The following is a 16,493-nucleotide window of genomic DNA, read 5'->3' as shown; positions in this document are numbered from 1 at the left end:
GTACTTTTTAGCATAATGGATAGTTGCTATGTGGCGACGAATCCTACTTTAAACCTACGTGAATTCCTAGCCGGCTATCAGGCTAAGCTATCAGGCACTGCTGACGATGTACCCTTTTTCCTACAAGCCAACCCCGTGCTTGTGGACGTGGGTGAGAGCTGTTCTCTGGACCTAATAGAATCCCCTGACGACAGTTCGGTTGCAATCTTCCAGCCCGGCGTCGACAATTTTCGTCCAACCGTTTTCCGGCCCCAGGAGGATCAGTATGTTCCTTCCACCTTTTCGGCCCTGAGTCAGCACAAGGCCAAGTCACGTAAATGTGCTTTTGGCCGCACTCAGTATAGCTACAAGCTGAATCCGCCGCCAGCAGACAGTCCCAATCACCAGCTGGATGTTTGTGAATTGGAACTAACCGTGCGGCTATACCGACCTCCGCGGGCCTATCATCGCGGATTTAAAGTAGAGATTCCCGTGTTCGCTGAAGAGTACGTATGCCTGGGTAGCAATTATTTGACCGAGCTGCGCGACAAGATAAGCTGTGTTTGCCGCGGAAAACGCTTCGTGGACATTAGTGACGATCCGGATGCTCCGTTGCCCACCATTGACACTAATCCGGGATACTTCTTCATCAACGACATTTTCTACAATGACAAACGCAATCCTAACAATCCCGACTATTCGCACACCGTCCTGCAGTGGGCGGCTAAAGCAAATGGAGTGAATGGAGATGCGCTAAAGGTGGAGAATATGGAGGGCAAGAGATTCATAGACCTTACAGTTAGCCCAGGTTCATCGCTGCATTACCTGCACCACGGAAATTGCGAGCACCTTTTTGTGATTTCACAGATCGAGGTGCTAACGCCGCGTAGTAAACGTCCAGATCGCAGCCTGTATCCTTACCCTCACGCCTTTAGCACCTACAATCGCAGAACTTGCTACATTTGCGGCATTCGTAGTTTTAGTTTCATTGTTGAAAAGTCCCGACGACAGCTGCACGATCCTGCCTACCTGTGCCGCAACTGTTTCCTCAGTTTCTTTTACGTGGATGGTAGGAAGGTGGGACAGTTCAAGGCCTATAGAATATACGATCATGGTGAGGCTGAAGACGAGGTGGAAGATCGCAAAGGAGACGAGGTGGTGGAGGTATTAGATGAACAAGTACCTATTTAAGATATAATTCTACCTGCAAGTCATGCACATATGAACACTGTATTCGTAATTTACCTACTTGGAATTTTTCCGTATAACTATTGACTATTTTGTAGATTAATCCATTTAAAAAAAATATAGAGTATTGACGTGTTTTAATCGTAAACTTCATTGATATCATGATCGCTCAATGAGTTGATTGATATTTTATTTTTGTAAAATATTCATAGATAGATTTAAATAAAATACATACACATTGCAACAAGAGTAATTGGCATTGAACAGATTCGATTGCCGTAAAGCTGCCTAAATTCCATGCAATCTAGATTAGCAAAAGTTAGTGTCCAAGTTAGGAATACAAAAATGCAAACAACGTAAATAGTACAATACATCTGGCTTATGACTAATGTTAATACATTTATGCAATAGTTCAATTTTTACACAAATTTAAGGATTTGCGCACTCGAGTGCAGAGTATAAACTTGACCAAGACCGGTGGAAAACAAACCAATAGACTAAATATGGCCAATAACATAGTTACTTATCCTAGACAAGATACTAGTACTAGTGGTACTTAGTAGTACAATACAGTAAAAACCTGCGCACTGGGATTACGGCGTGCACGTGATGAGAGACTGTGCGCTTAGTTACTGGGGCGTAGAAATGCATTACAAACATATTGCCAATCCGACCAACAAATATCATTACGAGTCATTGCAGGATGGGATTCAATTTGCCCGGACCTCTTTGGTGTACGTGCTTGCGTTTACTTCCGTGTTAAAGCTTTGACCAGCGGTGGATGGCGGGCGCCTAGCTCTGGAAGACCAGCTCCCGCTCCACCGACAAATACTCCAGCATCTGCGCCGGTACAGGCAGCTGGGCTAGCTGCTCCCGCGACATTTGGCGCTGTAGGACGCGTCGGCACAGATCCTGCAGCTTGGGCATGTTGGCGTACCTGCTCAGCGGGTACTTCAGGATCACTGGAAACGGCGGCTGCATCTCGTTGGGAACCTTCACAAAGCAGACGAAGTTGTCGTTGGTGCAGCGGTGCAATATATCCTCGATCATCTCTACAATCGACACGTACTTAAGCTCTTCGAAGTGCCAAAAGTCATCGCGGAACTCCAAACGATAGTGCAGCGTTACATTCACAATTCGGAAGCTCAATGTAAACTGGGATCCACTGGTTTCCGAGTCTCGAACCAGGAACGACCCAGTCGGCTTGTCGCTCAACTGCCGCTGTGAATCGCGCCTGGAGATCTCGCCCCAATACCACACTTGGCTGAAAACAAAGGAAATGAGTCATCGATTGCTGACCGTTCGAAAAAGAAGGCGCTTACTTGAGCATCTCGGAGCAGGCCTTGTACATGACCTGATTGGGCAAGTGGTCCTCGCGTTCCAACCACTTTTTTCTAATGAAGCGCATGTAGTCGTGGGTGAACAGAAGCGTGGGTTCCGTACAGATGGCTGGCGTGAGGAACTCATAGGTGGCATCTGTGGTTCCACCGTCGTCACAGTCCCCCATAGAGTGCCAGTTGCGTAGGGAGCTAAGCCCTTGGCCCACCTTCCTTCGAAGTCTGGCAAACACGTTTCGCTTGTCCTTGTCTCGCCGCCTGCGCAGTGTTCCCGTGCCCCCATTGCTGCAGCTGGCCATAGATGAATCCGCTGCCTCAAGGACGCAAACTTCGTTGTTGTTGTTCTGGGATCCACTAGTGGATGAGGACACGGCTAGCACTGAGTCGGATTTTTTGCGCCTGGTAAGCGAGTGGAACCAGCCCTTCTTCTCCTTCTCCCTGTCGTTTGTGGAATCGCCTCCGCCAGTTCGCTCCTGGCTCCGCTGACTCCTTTGGTTGTGACTCTGGTCTCCGTGGTTCATTTTGGAGTGGGATCGGATCAGATCGGAACGGAATGGAAAAACGTCCTCGTGGAGGAATCACATCATTAATCTAAATCAGAGCCGTGATTAATGCCAAACTTTATTGATAAGAACTATTTGTTTTCGTTGTATACAAGAACTATCTTATCGTTATCGGTTGTGCATACTTGGCTGCTATCGATATCTTAAGGTGGGTTTTATATTGTTAACTTCTGCCCGGAATTTATTCATGTTTGTTTGATTTTTTATTTGCTAATGTTATTATTCTTAAATGTGCAAATAAACAAATAAAAAGAAACGAAAGAAAAGGAAGATTCAAGATACTAAGAAAAGAAGGTTGGATTAACGATAGCGCAATCGATTTTAAATCCACCTCTAGTGGGCGCATTTTGTGATACAGTTTTTCCCTGATAAAGAAGCATGCACAGCATGAAGGTGGATCTGTCGAATTTTTTCAAGGATGAACGCCGGCAATCTCTAGTATTTATCGATGCAACATGGCAAAACATCAAAGACGTGCAAGATCATATTCAAAACCTTTTCAGCTTGGTATGTATGGGCTTGTGATCACTGGGAAAAGCTAATAGACTTCTTTATTATAGGACAACATAAGCCTCCTTACCACAGATGGATGCTTTTTGCCTCCGAGAGAGTCTATTAAAGTTCTCAAATCTGCCGAAGGACTCAAGTAGGCAAATTTACATGTGTACTTCGCTTAACGAGAATATACAACACTAATTCATCTCTTGCAGAGCCTTTAAGTTCGCGCAAAATGACAAGGACATTTTTGTGAGTCCTGCTCCAGTGAAATCTAGCAAGCGGAAGAATCGTTCGTCCGATGAAGAGGTTCACCTTTCCGCCTCGACTCCACTCCGTCCATCAAAGCGCTCCAAAAACCAAAGCGAAAAAAAGTGGAATGAAATCGTCAAAGACACATCTTGTGTTAGACCGGAGGACCAGAAGGAGGACGTTCCTGGACCTTCTGTCCAGTCAAAGCGTTCTAAGAAAAAGGGTCAATCCAAGTCTCCTGATATTGGGGCAGAAATTACTTATGTGTCAGCTGAAGAAGATGCACCTCAGAAGCGTTCTAAATCGAAGAACCATTCAAAGTTGTCAGAGGTTCCAGAACAAACAATTGATTTAAAGGATAAGAAGAGCCACTCGCCTAAGTCTCCTACCAAAACAGTTCTTCCTCCGCTGGAAGAAGTCGAAGTTGTAGAGGAAGAGGAACCAGCCAAAGAAAAGACCCTGTCCAAATCCCCTAATATTCCGTCTGAAACGTCTCAGTTAACAGAGAAGAATCTCAAGAAGCAAAAATATTCCAAAAACATGGGAAATAAAAACAAATCGCTTAAATTTCCTGCCAATTCAATTGAACTGGAAGAGGAAGAATCTACCAGTCCAACGATTTTATATCGTTGCCCTCTCTTGGAGCTGGACTCCAACGTTGCACGAGTATTCGAATTCCCAAAACAAACAGACGAAGTTAGAATTATAGAAAATATAATACTTGAACCCATTGATACACGTTTTTTGCCGCAGAAAGAAACTGAGAAAGAGTTTACTGCTAATGGCTTTAAAGATAAAGAAATAGTTGATGAAAAGGAATCAATGGTACTCGACAACATACAAGTTCCAGAAAAATCATGCCGAGCATCCTCAATTGATGAAGACGAAGTCACACTTCCAAAAGATACAACTTCAGCTGAGATCACCTTACCAGAAGAATCAACAAATGCTGAAATTACAACAGAAGCGGAAGCCCTTCTTCCAGACATTTCAATTGAAGCTGAAAGAGCAAGTGTAGATGAAGTAACTCGCCCTGAAAATTCTATTACAAATGAATCAATTCTTCCTGGCAATACAACTGGGGCATCAGATTCGCCATTAGACAAGTCCAATACCGATACAATTCTTCCAGACGATGTTAAAATATCCATAAATAAAAGTGAGGTTGATTCTGAAAATATAAAACATTCTCCAGTCCGGATTTGCGCTGAAAATTTAGTCTCAGATTCCGACGACGACGTGATGTTGGTAGATGACTCAAATATGGATACTTCCGGATCAGATTCTGATGTGGAGTCTGTTCCACGTGAGATGACTAAAGAAAACTATTTTGGAATTATATTTTAATAAAATTCTTTTTACAGCCCCGAATAATAAGGAGTCTTCAGATATTATTTCGGATCTTCTGCGGAATGCCACTTCGCTAAGCGACCTTCCGACCAAAGGTGACACAATTGTTTTTAAGCTGCAGAAGGTCAAGGGAAACCCGAGATCAGGAGCAACGGACTTTATCGCCGGCAACGTCACCTACATAAATCGGCGTACAAAAGTCATCACTTTAGAAACAATTAGTAAGTCAGCATACCTACTGACCTACCTATTCTCGAATAACACATTGGATCTATTTTCAGGCAGCCCTTCTGGAATCGGACGTATATTGCGCCAATACAGTGCACCGATGGGTTTCGACGATTCTTCTGATGAAGTGCGTCCTTTAAATGTTCAGCTCAAAGACATAATAGAAGGCAAAATAGTTGTAGCCACAATCGACTGATTATGTGTACATTCTTGTATTCTACTTCCAGTGGTTCGTAAATTTATGCTTTTTAAAATATAAACGATTAAACAACATTTAGATGCACGAATTCATGTTATGAAGCTATCTATTCTCTACTTAATGTGCTCCTTAATCTTTTTTAGCAAATCGTCGGCCTCGTCGCCGGTTTTTACGCGCAGCAAGAGAGATGTAGCCTTGGTGTCCTCCGGCGTTGGCACGCAGACCATCATCACGTTATTCTTCCCCATACGCTGGCAGGGTATTCCCTCGCTTAGAATCAGGTTTACCAGAATATTGCCTAAATTGGTGTCGGCGCGCACCAGCAGCTGGGTCTTCTCAGAGTCCTTCACTGGTTTTAAGTATAACGTCCCAACGCCTCGATCTCCGAAGTCTTTTTCTTTTTTTATGAATACCTTGCACCGCTTTGAAAACACAGCATCCTCCTCCACAACCTATCAAGAGATAAAAGTAAAGTTATATTTCAATTAACTAAATCATTGTAATCAATATACCTGTTTGAACTCGACCTTTGGCGGCTTGTCCTCTTCATCCTCTGCTTCTTCACTGACAGCAGTTGCAGCAGGCGGCTGAATGTTTCCGAAGGAGAAAGGCTTGGCACTGTTGGTAAACGAGAATCCTTTTAAGCCATCTCCTGCTCCGTCAGGTGCCTTCCCGAATCCTGCGAATAAAGAAGAGCTTGGCTTGTCGTCGCTGCTGCTCTTTAGTCCAAAGCTAAAGCCATTAGTCTTCGGTGGCGAGAACAAAGGCTCATCCTTTTTGGTGGTGGTATCCTTTACTGCGATACTGAAGATGCTGGACTTTGGGGCATCATCGGGCTTGACTTCACCAGCAGGCTTTGATGACAAACTAAAGATACTGCCAGAAGTCGACACTGGAGCACTGGAAGCTGCAGTACTTCCAAAGGTTAACTGCGGTGTAGTTGTTGTGGTGGTTGTACCACCACTGGTTACGGTGCAGTTGGGCTTCTTGCCGAAAAGCGATGTGCTGCCACCTACCGGGGTGGTGGGCTTGCCAAACGAAAATGTGGCAGCCGGTTTTGACGGTGATGATGCACTGGACACGACTGCCGCTGGCAATCCAAAAAGGGGTTGTACAGGCGCGGTCTTTGTAGAGATAGTTCTGGCGCTCTCCTCGTCCTGAAGTTCCTTCAGATGCTTTTCATATTCCTTGAACACTGGCGTGAGTATGCAGTATGGACTCTTGTTCATGTGATCCTGTAGGAACTTCATAACGGACCGATTTAGCTCGGCCACACTTTCCCGGTACTCGGAGGTGGTCTCTATAGTGGAGGTGGAACTTGTGCTGGCTGACTTGCTGCTGGTGGCTACCGGCAACTTCGGAACGGTGCTTTCCTTTTTGGTCACTGATGTGTTGCCAAAAATTGAGGGAGTCGGTTTACCGCCATCCGTGGTACTTGTTGGTTCCTTGGCCGGAGGAGGGGCCTGAGGAGTGGTGCTGCCGGTGCCAAAAATGCTAGAACTGGTCGGCTTATCAGCCCCACTGGAGCCAATTCCAAATAAGAAGGGGGCCTTGGGTTGATCGTGTGTGGTGCTCGAAGAAGAGGACTTAGCAGTAGTAGCGGCTGGAGCCTGCAAATTCGCCAGAAACGAGAAAGGAGAAGGCGAGCTTCCCGCCGCTGAGCTTGCAGCCGGCTTTCCGAAACCTAAAATCAATTAAGTTGTGAGCATTATCATCCACCAATATAGAAATAATCGAAGTAAAAAAACATACCAGAAAATCCACTGAACACGCTCTTGGGCTCTGCTGGCGTTTCATCGGCGCCATCCTCGCCAGCGCCAGAGGATCCACCGGCAATCTTGCGGCGCGCCTTCTTGATAACGCGTGCCTTCAGTTCCTGTTCGCTGGCCGTGCGAAAGGTGCCGCGCTCCTCGGGCTCCTCCTCCTGGTCCCAATTGTCGTGATTCAGGTTCGAGGTGGCCTGTCTCTTCCCAACCATTTTAATTGCACTCTTTATTAAATCTCAAAGCAATACCGGCGTAAATGCAGAAATGCAGAAAAAAAGACGAATGAAATCCACACCGCGTTGCTGCAGTCGATAAGTATGGTTATCGGTGACTCGCTTATCAAGCGCAGTTGTGAGCGAACAGAGCTGACGTACTATCGATATCTGTGTGTGTATATCGATAAAACAACAACAGCGAGACGCCAGCAGCACAAAATCGCAATAAAACAAAAGTATTAAATCACGCCTAAAGTTAGGTCGACCATGTCCAGTGCCGCGAATCCCAGTGCGAGTGCCCCGTGTTCGGTCCTGCCATGATTCCCGCGATTTCTACACCCGCTGTTGCCCGGGCACTGCGCATTTCTACTTTCCTTGGCCTTAGCCAGAGTTAATTGTGCAGTACCAGTATCAAAAAAAAAAAGAAAAAACGCAGAGAAGCGAAAACTAAAAAGCAAAAAATCCCAAATCGCGGGAGGATGATGAGAACGCCAGTGCGTGGATATATGGATATAGTGCCAGGGAAAGTAACTACACAAATCGGGAGTGAACAAAGGCGTAGAGACACGTACAGTGCATAGAGGCGTTATCCTGGTTTCTCACAGCTATTCGCCATCCCGCTCCCACTCCCATTTTGCTCCCGTGCCACGGCCTTGGGCGTGAGCTGGTGTGCGTGCGACTCGTGTGTGTGTGTGTGTGCGGTGTGCGTGTGCGTGTAAGTGAGTGATACGTATATATCAGGACATCGGAACATATCCTGAGCAACAAAATGCCGCCATCCCTGATTGCCGTGTCCGAGTTCGTGGAGGAGACGCGCTCCGACTACAGCTCGCCCACCACCTCCACCTTCGCCTCCCGGATGCCCGACTGCCGCCACACGATTGGCATTCTGGAAGAGGTGAGTGTTGTCGCTGTCCGTAGAATCCTAGTTTTATCTCTCAGGTAGTCGATTCGAATTATGTATCACAGCAGTAGTTTAAGGTGGCCTCGAAAATCCAGGCCGTTTACAGGTGTGTTCGGGGAATCCAAAATAGTAGGCTGAGGTACATACATATATTACATATTGCATTCTATTGATCAGGGAATCACTTTGTATAATGAAATAAACCTAATTGCACTTAATCTCTTAGCAATTAACATATTAATTCAAACGATATAAGTTAATTTTCCTAGTTTCTCCGTAAATTGGAGTGTACTTCTGTAAGGGAAAACATTTAGATAGCTTTCCAACATTTTTATATAATGTTTGGAAATGTTTTACAGTAAAAACCCGATAACCACTTGATTTATTGTTATTGTTTTAAAATAAAGTGATGAAGTGTTATTTTTACAGGGGTCATTATATATCTGGGATGAATAATTTATTTATAAAGAAAAATTTTTCAGATAACTGCCAAGAGTCAGACAAACATTCCAGGGGCTGATGTAAAAGAGTTCCTTATAGTATAGTAGTAGAATATAAAAATAAATTATTCTTTCTAAATGACACATTTGAGATAAATATAATTTGGATGACTAAAATTAACTGATTTTTTTGGGTTTAAAGACAAATAACCCTTATAATTGTGTAAAGTTTTTCGTACGTATTTTGGCATTACGAACTGTCATTATAATTTCGTGTGAATAGCTTGGAAGTTATTGGATTATAATCGAATTCCGTGAAAGTGAAAACCGGAGCATGACTAGATATATAGCCGTGCAATACTGCAGTAAACGTGGTAGACGACGCCCCCTGCAAAACGATGATTATTATTAATATTTGCACAGGGGGAAGCAACAAAAAGATTTGTAAATTGGCGCGGCGCCAAAATGAGCCACCGCCTGTTATTTTAATGCGGTCTCTCTTTCTCACGCTCTCTGGCTCTCTTTTTAACCCCGCAAGGTGGTTTTCCTCGTTTCCATATAAATAGTATTATGAAAATACAAAGTGCATTCCTGGCCATATCAATGCAGATGGAGCTAGGGGAGCAGGGAAATGGGCACAGGAGTAGTTGCCACATGAACATGCTGCAATTTCTATATTTACTCAAGGCAGCTGTGATGTCGCTTCTTATAAACATATATATGTACATATATAAATATATATATTACGTACACCTCGTCCGCCCTCTGATAAAGCTAAGCACACAAAGAATATTGTACGGCCGGAAAAAGGCGTATGATAAGAAAACCGAGAGCTAAAGCTATTCCCGTACGGACACTTAGTCAGTGGGGGATATCGCGCACAGAAAACACAGAATGTCTAAGTGGAAAATTCATCTATTTTGTCATTCGAAAAGACCCTAGAGTGTTTCGATTGTGCAATATGCAAAGATATATTTAAGTATAATGCTCCAATTCCCCCGGCAAATGCAGCGCCCGGCGAAACAAAATTAGACGATTTATTGGTCACGTCATTCCCACTTTTTCCCGGAACTCCGGTCCGCCTTCTTGGACACCACATTCACATCCCCATCAAACATTTAATATTTAATTTCGCTGATGGATTTTTGGTGTAGCCCAAGCAGCCCAGTGACCTCCATTCCGCCAGTTAAATGAATTTTATTTCATTTTTTTGTGTGTTTGTTTTTTTCAGCCAGTCTCTCCCATTGCGTGTTTATTATATTTGGAGCAGCTGTAAAACTGTCTAAAATGAAATTTAATTTGGCTCAGCCAAAGAGTTTCTCTGCGTGCCATTCATTTTAGCCGCTTCTATAACAAAGTGTTGCGGTTTTAGCCTTCTTCTGGGGCTTTGACTTATTATAAATTAGCATCTTTTGTTATCAAAACAGCAGTCAACTAACTTAACTGGTCAAGAGAGCAAAACAAGTTGACGAATATTGTTAGCTGGTTTTTGTTTTCGTTCTAGGCGTGTTGTTTGCATTCCCAGTAAATTTGCTCAACCGCTGATCATGACTAATCTTCGCCAGCCGTTTGCTTGGGGTTCGTTTGTCCCCAGATGTTTGCCTCTATCGCATGGTATCGAATTGCAATCGCAAATAGTCAGGTTTCCCTGGAGCTCACCCTTTGCCGAATCGCTTGTAAATTATTTTCAGCACATAACATTTAATCTAATCTGTAGTATTTATTGGGCAGTTGTTAGCCTTTAGCTCATATTTCATTTTCAGCTGGAATGTAAGCGATCTCTGCTGATTTCTGTGATTCCCAGACGAATTAGGGTGTTCCTTTGCCCCTCCTTGGCGGCTAATTCAATTTTTCATAAAACATTTTGAATTGAGAGCAATTGGGCAGAGTCAATGGGTCAATGGGGGAAATGAACTTCTCTTTTTCGTTTTCGACTTCAGATATGGATTTATGTTTGTGTTTCCGGTGTTTGTTTATCAAAAAAACATCAGCCACATAAAACATTAATGCACAAAAAAAAGGGGGGCGTGTTTCGATGGGGTGGAAGTGTTCCAATCTTTTTCACTTGCTGTCTTAATTGGTGCATGCAACTGCATTTGAAATGGGGCTTGTTCGGTTATTAAGTTTAATAATAGAAGTGACCTTGTCGTACATTTTCAATTAGCCAGTGCCATAAAATGTATGAGAAACATCGAAGGGGTTGGTCAACCAGCAAACCAACAGGCGAACTGAATACCAAATGCCGATATTGACGGGTGTTCAATCTGAGAATATTGTTCATTCGGCGTCTATCCAAGGCGTTTCCTCTATTTTGTCTTCCCATTTTGGCTGAGCTTTGGGAATGCATTGTGGGTGCTCCTTTACAAAAAATAAGGTATCGCCAATGATAAATAAAAAAGCACATCTTGATAATCAAATAAGATTGCCTAACTAAAAACTTTTCTCGCTTTTGTCTACTGATTAATAAGGAAATATTCTTCCTCCTTTCAGCGCTTGGAGTTTGATCGTGAAGGTCTAACCAAGTTAAAAAAGGCAGTCAAGGCCATCCACAACTCGGGAAACAGTAAGTATATCCTCTGAGATAAACCTATTATTGTTTTTTTAAATAATCTTTGGGTGCTTTAATCTTATAGCCCATGTGGACAATGAGATGTTTATGGTGCGGGCTCTGGAGCGGTTGGGCGGCAAGGTCATCGAACAAGATGAGCCGGACATTGGCGCCGCGTTTCTTAAGTTTAGCGTTGTCACCAAGGAGCTCAGTGCGCTGATGAAGACTCTGGTAGATATAGCCAGCTTGTGCTCATTACGGCGTTATCTAAATGTTAATTTGTTTACCCACTAAAACAGATGCAAAACATCAACAACATTGTGATGTTTCCGGTGGACTCAATGCTGAAGAGCGAGCTGCGGGGCGTAAAGGGTGACATGAAGCGGCCCTTTGACAAGGCGGCCAAGGATTACGAGGCGAAGTTCATTAAGATCGAGAAGGAGAAGAAAGCCCAGGCCAAGGAGGCGGGTATGGTGCGCACAGAGATAGATGCCGCTGTCGTGGCCGAAGAAATGGAAAAGGAGCGCCGTCTCTACCAACTGCAGACCTGCGAATATCTGCTGAAGTACAAGGACATCAAAACCAAAACGGGAATTGAGCTGTTGCAGCACCTTATTGAGTACTATCATGCACTAAGCAAGTGAGTGGACACATACAATAATCTGGGAACTATCTTCTATCAAATGCGTTGTCTTTTATGCAAACAGCTACTTCAAGGACGGTCTTCAGACGATCGAGCATTTTGGCACATACATTGGCGATCTCAGCGAGAAACTTCATGAGATTAAACAGAAACAGGACGAAGATCGTCGCAGCTTGCTAGACCTGCGAACAGTTCTGCGTAGCACTCCAGACTTTGAAAGAGTGGACAATGTGCCGTCGTCGGAGAGCCGGAGCGGGGGAGCTGGTTACTCCCTCCACCAGTTGCAGGGCGACAAGCACCACGGCGTCACCCGGCAAGGCCACTTACTCAAGAAAAGCGAGGGCAAGGTGCGTCGGGTGTGGCAGAAACGTCGATGTCGGGTTACCAGCGACGGTTTTCTCGACATCTTCCATGCGGACGAATCAAAGCCGCCAACGCGGGTCAACCTATTAACATGCCAGATTAAACCGGTTCCGGATGATAAGCGTGGTTTCGATCTGATAAGCTGTAAGTAAAATTATTAAACAAATTTTAATGCTTTGTTGCTTAACGTGTTTCTTTTTCCAGACAATCGCCCTTATCACTTTCAGGCGGAGGATGAGGGCGACCAGAAGGCCTGGATGGCCGTGCTTGTAAACTGCAAGGAGAAGGCACTGACCAAGGCCTTCCAGCATGCCAATCCCCAGATGAGTCCCAGTCTGGTAGAGCTGCAGAAGACGGTGATCCGCTACGTGCAACTACTTCCAGGAAATGATCGGTGCTGTGACTGTGGATCGCGAAACGATGTGACCTGGATCAGCTTAAACTTTGGAATTTTGGTCTGCATTCAGTGCTCCGGTGTACATCGCGATCTGGGCGTGCACCACTCTCGCATACAGAGTCTTACCCTAGACAATCTTACCACGGCCAACCTGCTAATCGCTCGTGCCATGGGCAATAGTACGCTAAACGACATCATGGAGGCGAAACTGGGAAGAGGCAAGCTTCAGCACGAGAGCAGCATGTAAGCCCCAATGCGATTTCGGTGATTTGTTTTCCATTGCTTAGTTTCAATGTCTTTTCAGGGAGGAGCGCTACGATTTTATACGCGCCAAGTATGTAGCCAAGCGGTATGTGATGCGCACATGCGCGGATGACAATGACTTGCGCTGCGACTTAGAGCAAGCCGTGGTGAATGCGGACATGAGTCAACTTCTCCAGGTGTGGGCCGAAGGAGCGGATCTCACATGCTGCCTGCCCAGCTCGGATGCTGGCGAGACGGCCCTCCATTTGGCCGTGCTGCGCGAGATGGGATCTACGCTGCACATAGTCGACTTCCTCATCCAAAATATGCCGCCCAAGGGTCTTAACAAGGCCACCAATCCTGCCGGCGTGCTAGACGTTACCGGAAAGAACACTGCATTGCATCTGTGTGCTCTTCACGATCGCAGAGAGTGTATGAAGCTACTGCTCCGCTCCGGAGCAGATTACGAGCTTAAGAACTCGCATAACAAGACAGCGCTGGATATTGCCAAAGAGATGGGACACAATAGCTGCAGGGAGCTTGTAAGACTCATTGCGTGAGTTATTTGAAAAAAAATTATAAACCAATATCGATATATTGCAGATTGAATGTGCCATTAAGCGAGAGAAGAGCGCCTTCGACCACATCAACACTGACTGGAATCTGCCCAACGAGGATGGTTCCACGGATTTCAGCGACGATGAGACGGTCATCGATGAGCGCGTAAGTTTTGCCAACAGTCCAATAAAAATCCATACTAACTCCTTTCTGGATTATTTGCAGAAATCTCGATCGCGTCCCCCCAGTTTTGCTGGCGGGGACTCGCCCGTTCTGCGCTCACGTTCCTCCACTTGCGACTCTATACAGTCCAGTTCTAGTCCAATCGCCAACTGTCCGAGCCGCCAATTCACTCTGCCCTCCGGTTTGCCCAGCTACACACATTCAGCAGGCACTTCTCCCAAGCAGCACATCAGCGTGGGCCAGTACCTGGGCAGTGCCACTAATGTGGGAGGCGGCGTGGCCGGTAACGGAGGTTCCAGTCCCAGTTCCGCTTCCAGTCAGAGCGTTCGCGCAGCGAGAAACAGCCTGAACATGCAAAGCGATCTGGGCGGGCATGTTACAGGCGCCCGGAAGTCCACGTCCACCGCCAACATGAACTCTCTAAAGAAGCGTACGGCCCCGGCACCACCGCCCGGCACACTGGGCAGTGCTTCGTCAAGCTCGTTCTACGGTACTCTGCCTCATCCGCCGCGGCACTCACAAAATTTCGATGCCAACGACATTCGTGCCATTAATCACAAGAATCAGTCGCTGGATGTGGCCTACGGCACCCTGCCGCACCTTAGAAGCGTGGAGAGCAGCCCTCGGGGCGGAGGGGGATATGGGTATGGAGTGTCTCAGGATCCGGGAGGGTCGGGCAACGGAAGCAACAATAGTCTCATGCCTGCCATGACCACATTTGGCCATAAGCGATCGCCCAGCGGTGAGTCGCTGAACAGAAGTATCCATTTGGCGGGAGCCAAACTGGTCCTGCCGCCAACTGGTGAATTGCCCACGTTAAAGCATGTGGACAAATCAGCGCTAACGCGGCCAAAGATTCCTCCACCAGGACCTCCATCAGGTGCGCTTCATTGCTTAATTCTTTTTGGACGAACATTAATGTTTTTCTTTCTCTAAAGAGCGTGAGATTTCAAACGGACAGTCAAACGAGAGCATAAGTTCTATGGACGAGGGTCCCGTAGCGCCTCCGCGGAAGGTAAGTACCTAAAAAACTATTTAGTGGGTGATTAAAAGGACCTTTGGCTGAAAAACCATACCTTTATCTGTATTTAATCTGATCCGCACTCGGCAAACAATTTGCAGCGCAAGCAACAGACCATCGCACTGAGATGCCAGTCCAGCGAGGAGACGGTAAATGGCAAGCACCACCGCTCATTTGCACTTTCATTCTTTGACAAGCGAACTATGCAATCTAATTGTTGTCGTTGCTGTTGCAGTTGTCGTTTCTCTACTAAGTGTCTCGTTTTGTGCATCTCTCAAAAGCTCTAACCCTTTGCGCCCATACTCACAAATTATATTAAATCGATCTTTCTCTCTGTTCAATTTTGTTTACTCTCTTTTCAACATTCTATTCTTGAGTGTACTTAACGATTATCCTTTGAAATATTCCAGTTGATTAACCAGTCGGCAAACTTCACCGACTACGAGTCCTGGCATACGGATATGGACAGCTCTGGCGGTGGACTGGATCATTCTGCGGAATCTAATGTGTCATCGAGCGACAATGATCGACTCAACTCATCGCCGGACAACCCATCAAAAACTGGGGGTCCAGGACCAGGCGGAAAGTTCCACTATGTAAGATTTAGATATCTACCACTATTGTTCTTATGGAATCCTAATAAGTTGTATTTTTCCAACAGAATGGTCAACGGCGGTGCCGAGCTCTATACGACTGCGTGGCAGACAACGATGATGAGCTGGAGTTCAAGGAGGGTGAGATCCTGATCGTGCTAAATGAGCGCACTGACGACGAGAACTGGATGGAGGGCATCATAGAGGGACAGCCGGCGAGGAAGGGCATGTTTCCCGTCAGCTTCGTTCATATGTTGCCTGATTAATCAATCCCTTGTTTGTGCTGAGTGTTTGGCTGCGCGTGATTGTATATAGATATATATATAGATGTGTGTATGCGTCTTTTTAAAACCTAATGATATATAAGACAAGTTTTTATTTATTACAAGCATTTTATCACAAAGCGTGCGACTATTTATTTGCCTAAGACTAAATATGTAAACGTCTCAAGTGAGCTACCATTAGCTTAGAAGCCAACTACTCATTTACACTTGTAATTCAATCAGAGCCTTTAAGTAGATATCTTGCTGTGCATTTTCCAATGGCTTCCTTTCCAAAGTTAGCGCTTTAATAAGTGAATATGTCCTGCAAATGCTGTAATTCGTACTGTAACTAAATCTAACTTTATCTTAGCCCAAAACGCTGTGCGCAAAAGTTACTCAATGTCAGAAGAATTGTCAGGTGATGAAATTATGTATTGTATGCTTATACTTTATGCTGCCATAAACAGATACTAACGATATCCACGGAAGGCCTGACCTGGTCATGATCTTCGCCTACACTCGTACTCAAGTATTCTAAATCTGTTGTTGATGGTTTGACGAAGAGTTTATAAAACAACGTTGAAAGAAATATCAATTTATCTAAACCAATGCCCAAAACTAACAATTGCGAACGTATTTCAAAAGCCACCAATGCTATTATAAAAAAAACAAGCATATTTCTGCAAAAAGGAAAACAAAAGCCCTTTGTACCTAGAAGTTGTTACCAACTAAGTACCCAATATATATACACGTATTTAAATATTA

At 45.0% G+C, this 16,493-nt stretch overlaps 5 protein-coding genes across 10 annotated transcripts; 3 read left to right on the top strand and 2 right to left on the bottom strand.

Annotated features, from left to right (window-relative positions):
* Nucleotides 1-15: 15 nt before the first annotated feature.
* LOC108109004 (snRNA-activating protein complex subunit 3) lies at nucleotides 16-1,315 on the top strand. 2 transcript variants are annotated; one of them, XM_017217273.1, is made up of 2 exons: nucleotides 73-151; nucleotides 214-1,315. In XM_017217273.1, the coding sequence occupies exons 1-2, from the start codon at nucleotides 107-109 to the stop codon at nucleotides 1,168-1,170; spliced, it is 1,002 nt and encodes a 333-aa protein (XP_017072762.1). In that variant the 5' UTR covers nucleotides 73-106; the 3' UTR covers nucleotides 1,171-1,315. The 2 variants fall into 2 exon arrangements, with proteins under 2 accessions (XP_017072761.1, XP_017072762.1); XM_017217272.2 differs by having other exon boundaries at nucleotides 16-1,315.
* On the bottom strand, nucleotides 1,295-3,170 carry LOC108109006 (suppressor of cytokine signaling 4). Its single transcript, XM_017217277.1, has 2 exons — nucleotides 2,490-3,170; nucleotides 1,295-2,431 (listed from the first exon to the last, which is right to left on the bottom strand). Exons 1-2 carry the CDS (start codon nucleotides 3,023-3,025, stop codon nucleotides 1,960-1,962), a joined length of 1,008 nt encoding a protein of 335 aa, XP_017072766.1. The 5' UTR covers nucleotides 3,026-3,170; the 3' UTR covers nucleotides 1,295-1,959.
* Nucleotides 3,171-3,372: 202 nt separating this feature from the next.
* LOC108109000 (coilin) lies at nucleotides 3,373-5,828 on the top strand. 2 transcript variants are annotated; one of them, XM_017217266.1, is made up of 6 exons: nucleotides 3,373-3,574; nucleotides 3,628-3,713; nucleotides 3,778-5,120; nucleotides 5,179-5,385; nucleotides 5,446-5,621; nucleotides 5,735-5,828. In XM_017217266.1, the coding sequence occupies exons 1-5, from the start codon at nucleotides 3,446-3,448 to the stop codon at nucleotides 5,586-5,588; spliced, it is 1,908 nt and encodes a 635-aa protein (XP_017072755.1). In that variant the 5' UTR covers nucleotides 3,373-3,445; the 3' UTR covers nucleotides 5,589-5,621; nucleotides 5,735-5,828. The 2 variants fall into 2 exon arrangements, with proteins under 2 accessions (XP_017072755.1, XP_017072756.1); XM_017217267.2 differs by lacking the exon at nucleotides 5,735-5,828 and having other exon boundaries at nucleotides 5,446-5,665.
* Nucleotides 5,569-7,671, bottom strand: LOC108109001 (nuclear pore complex protein Nup50). The gene is made up of 3 exons (XM_017217268.1): nucleotides 7,344-7,671; nucleotides 6,104-7,275; nucleotides 5,569-6,043 (listed from the first exon to the last, which is right to left on the bottom strand). Exons 1-3 carry the CDS (start codon nucleotides 7,567-7,569, stop codon nucleotides 5,705-5,707), a joined length of 1,737 nt encoding a protein of 578 aa, XP_017072757.1. The 5' UTR covers nucleotides 7,570-7,671; the 3' UTR covers nucleotides 5,569-5,704.
* Nucleotides 7,672-7,750: 79 nt separating this feature from the next.
* On the top strand, nucleotides 7,751-15,868 carry LOC108108992 (arfGAP with SH3 domain, ANK repeat and PH domain-containing protein). Of its 4 annotated transcripts, none has more exons than XM_017217252.2 (13): nucleotides 7,751-8,470; nucleotides 11,407-11,479; nucleotides 11,550-11,695; nucleotides 11,764-12,104; nucleotides 12,172-12,614; nucleotides 12,675-13,110; nucleotides 13,172-13,652; nucleotides 13,714-13,833; nucleotides 13,978-14,731; nucleotides 14,790-14,866; nucleotides 14,974-15,021; nucleotides 15,283-15,468; nucleotides 15,534-15,868. In XM_017217252.2, the coding sequence occupies exons 1-13, from the start codon at nucleotides 8,342-8,344 to the stop codon at nucleotides 15,729-15,731; spliced, it is 3,432 nt and encodes a 1,143-aa protein (XP_017072741.1). In that variant the 5' UTR covers nucleotides 7,751-8,341; the 3' UTR covers nucleotides 15,732-15,868. The 4 variants fall into 4 exon arrangements, with proteins under 4 accessions (XP_017072741.1, XP_017072739.1, XP_017072742.1 ...); XM_017217250.2 differs by having other exon boundaries at nucleotides 13,894-14,731; XM_017217253.2 differs by lacking the exon at nucleotides 14,974-15,021.
* Nucleotides 15,869-16,493: the final 625 nt, after the last annotated feature.

Source organism: Drosophila eugracilis, unplaced genomic scaffold (genome assembly GCF_018153835.1).
Source record: "Drosophila eugracilis isolate 14026-0451.02 unplaced genomic scaffold, ASM1815383v1 contig_1765, whole genome shotgun sequence".
NCBI classification, from domain to species: Eukaryota; Metazoa; Arthropoda; class Insecta; order Diptera; family Drosophilidae; genus Drosophila; species Drosophila eugracilis.
Note: the sequence above shows the minus strand (reverse complement) of the source record. Positions and strands in the feature narration are given on the sequence as shown.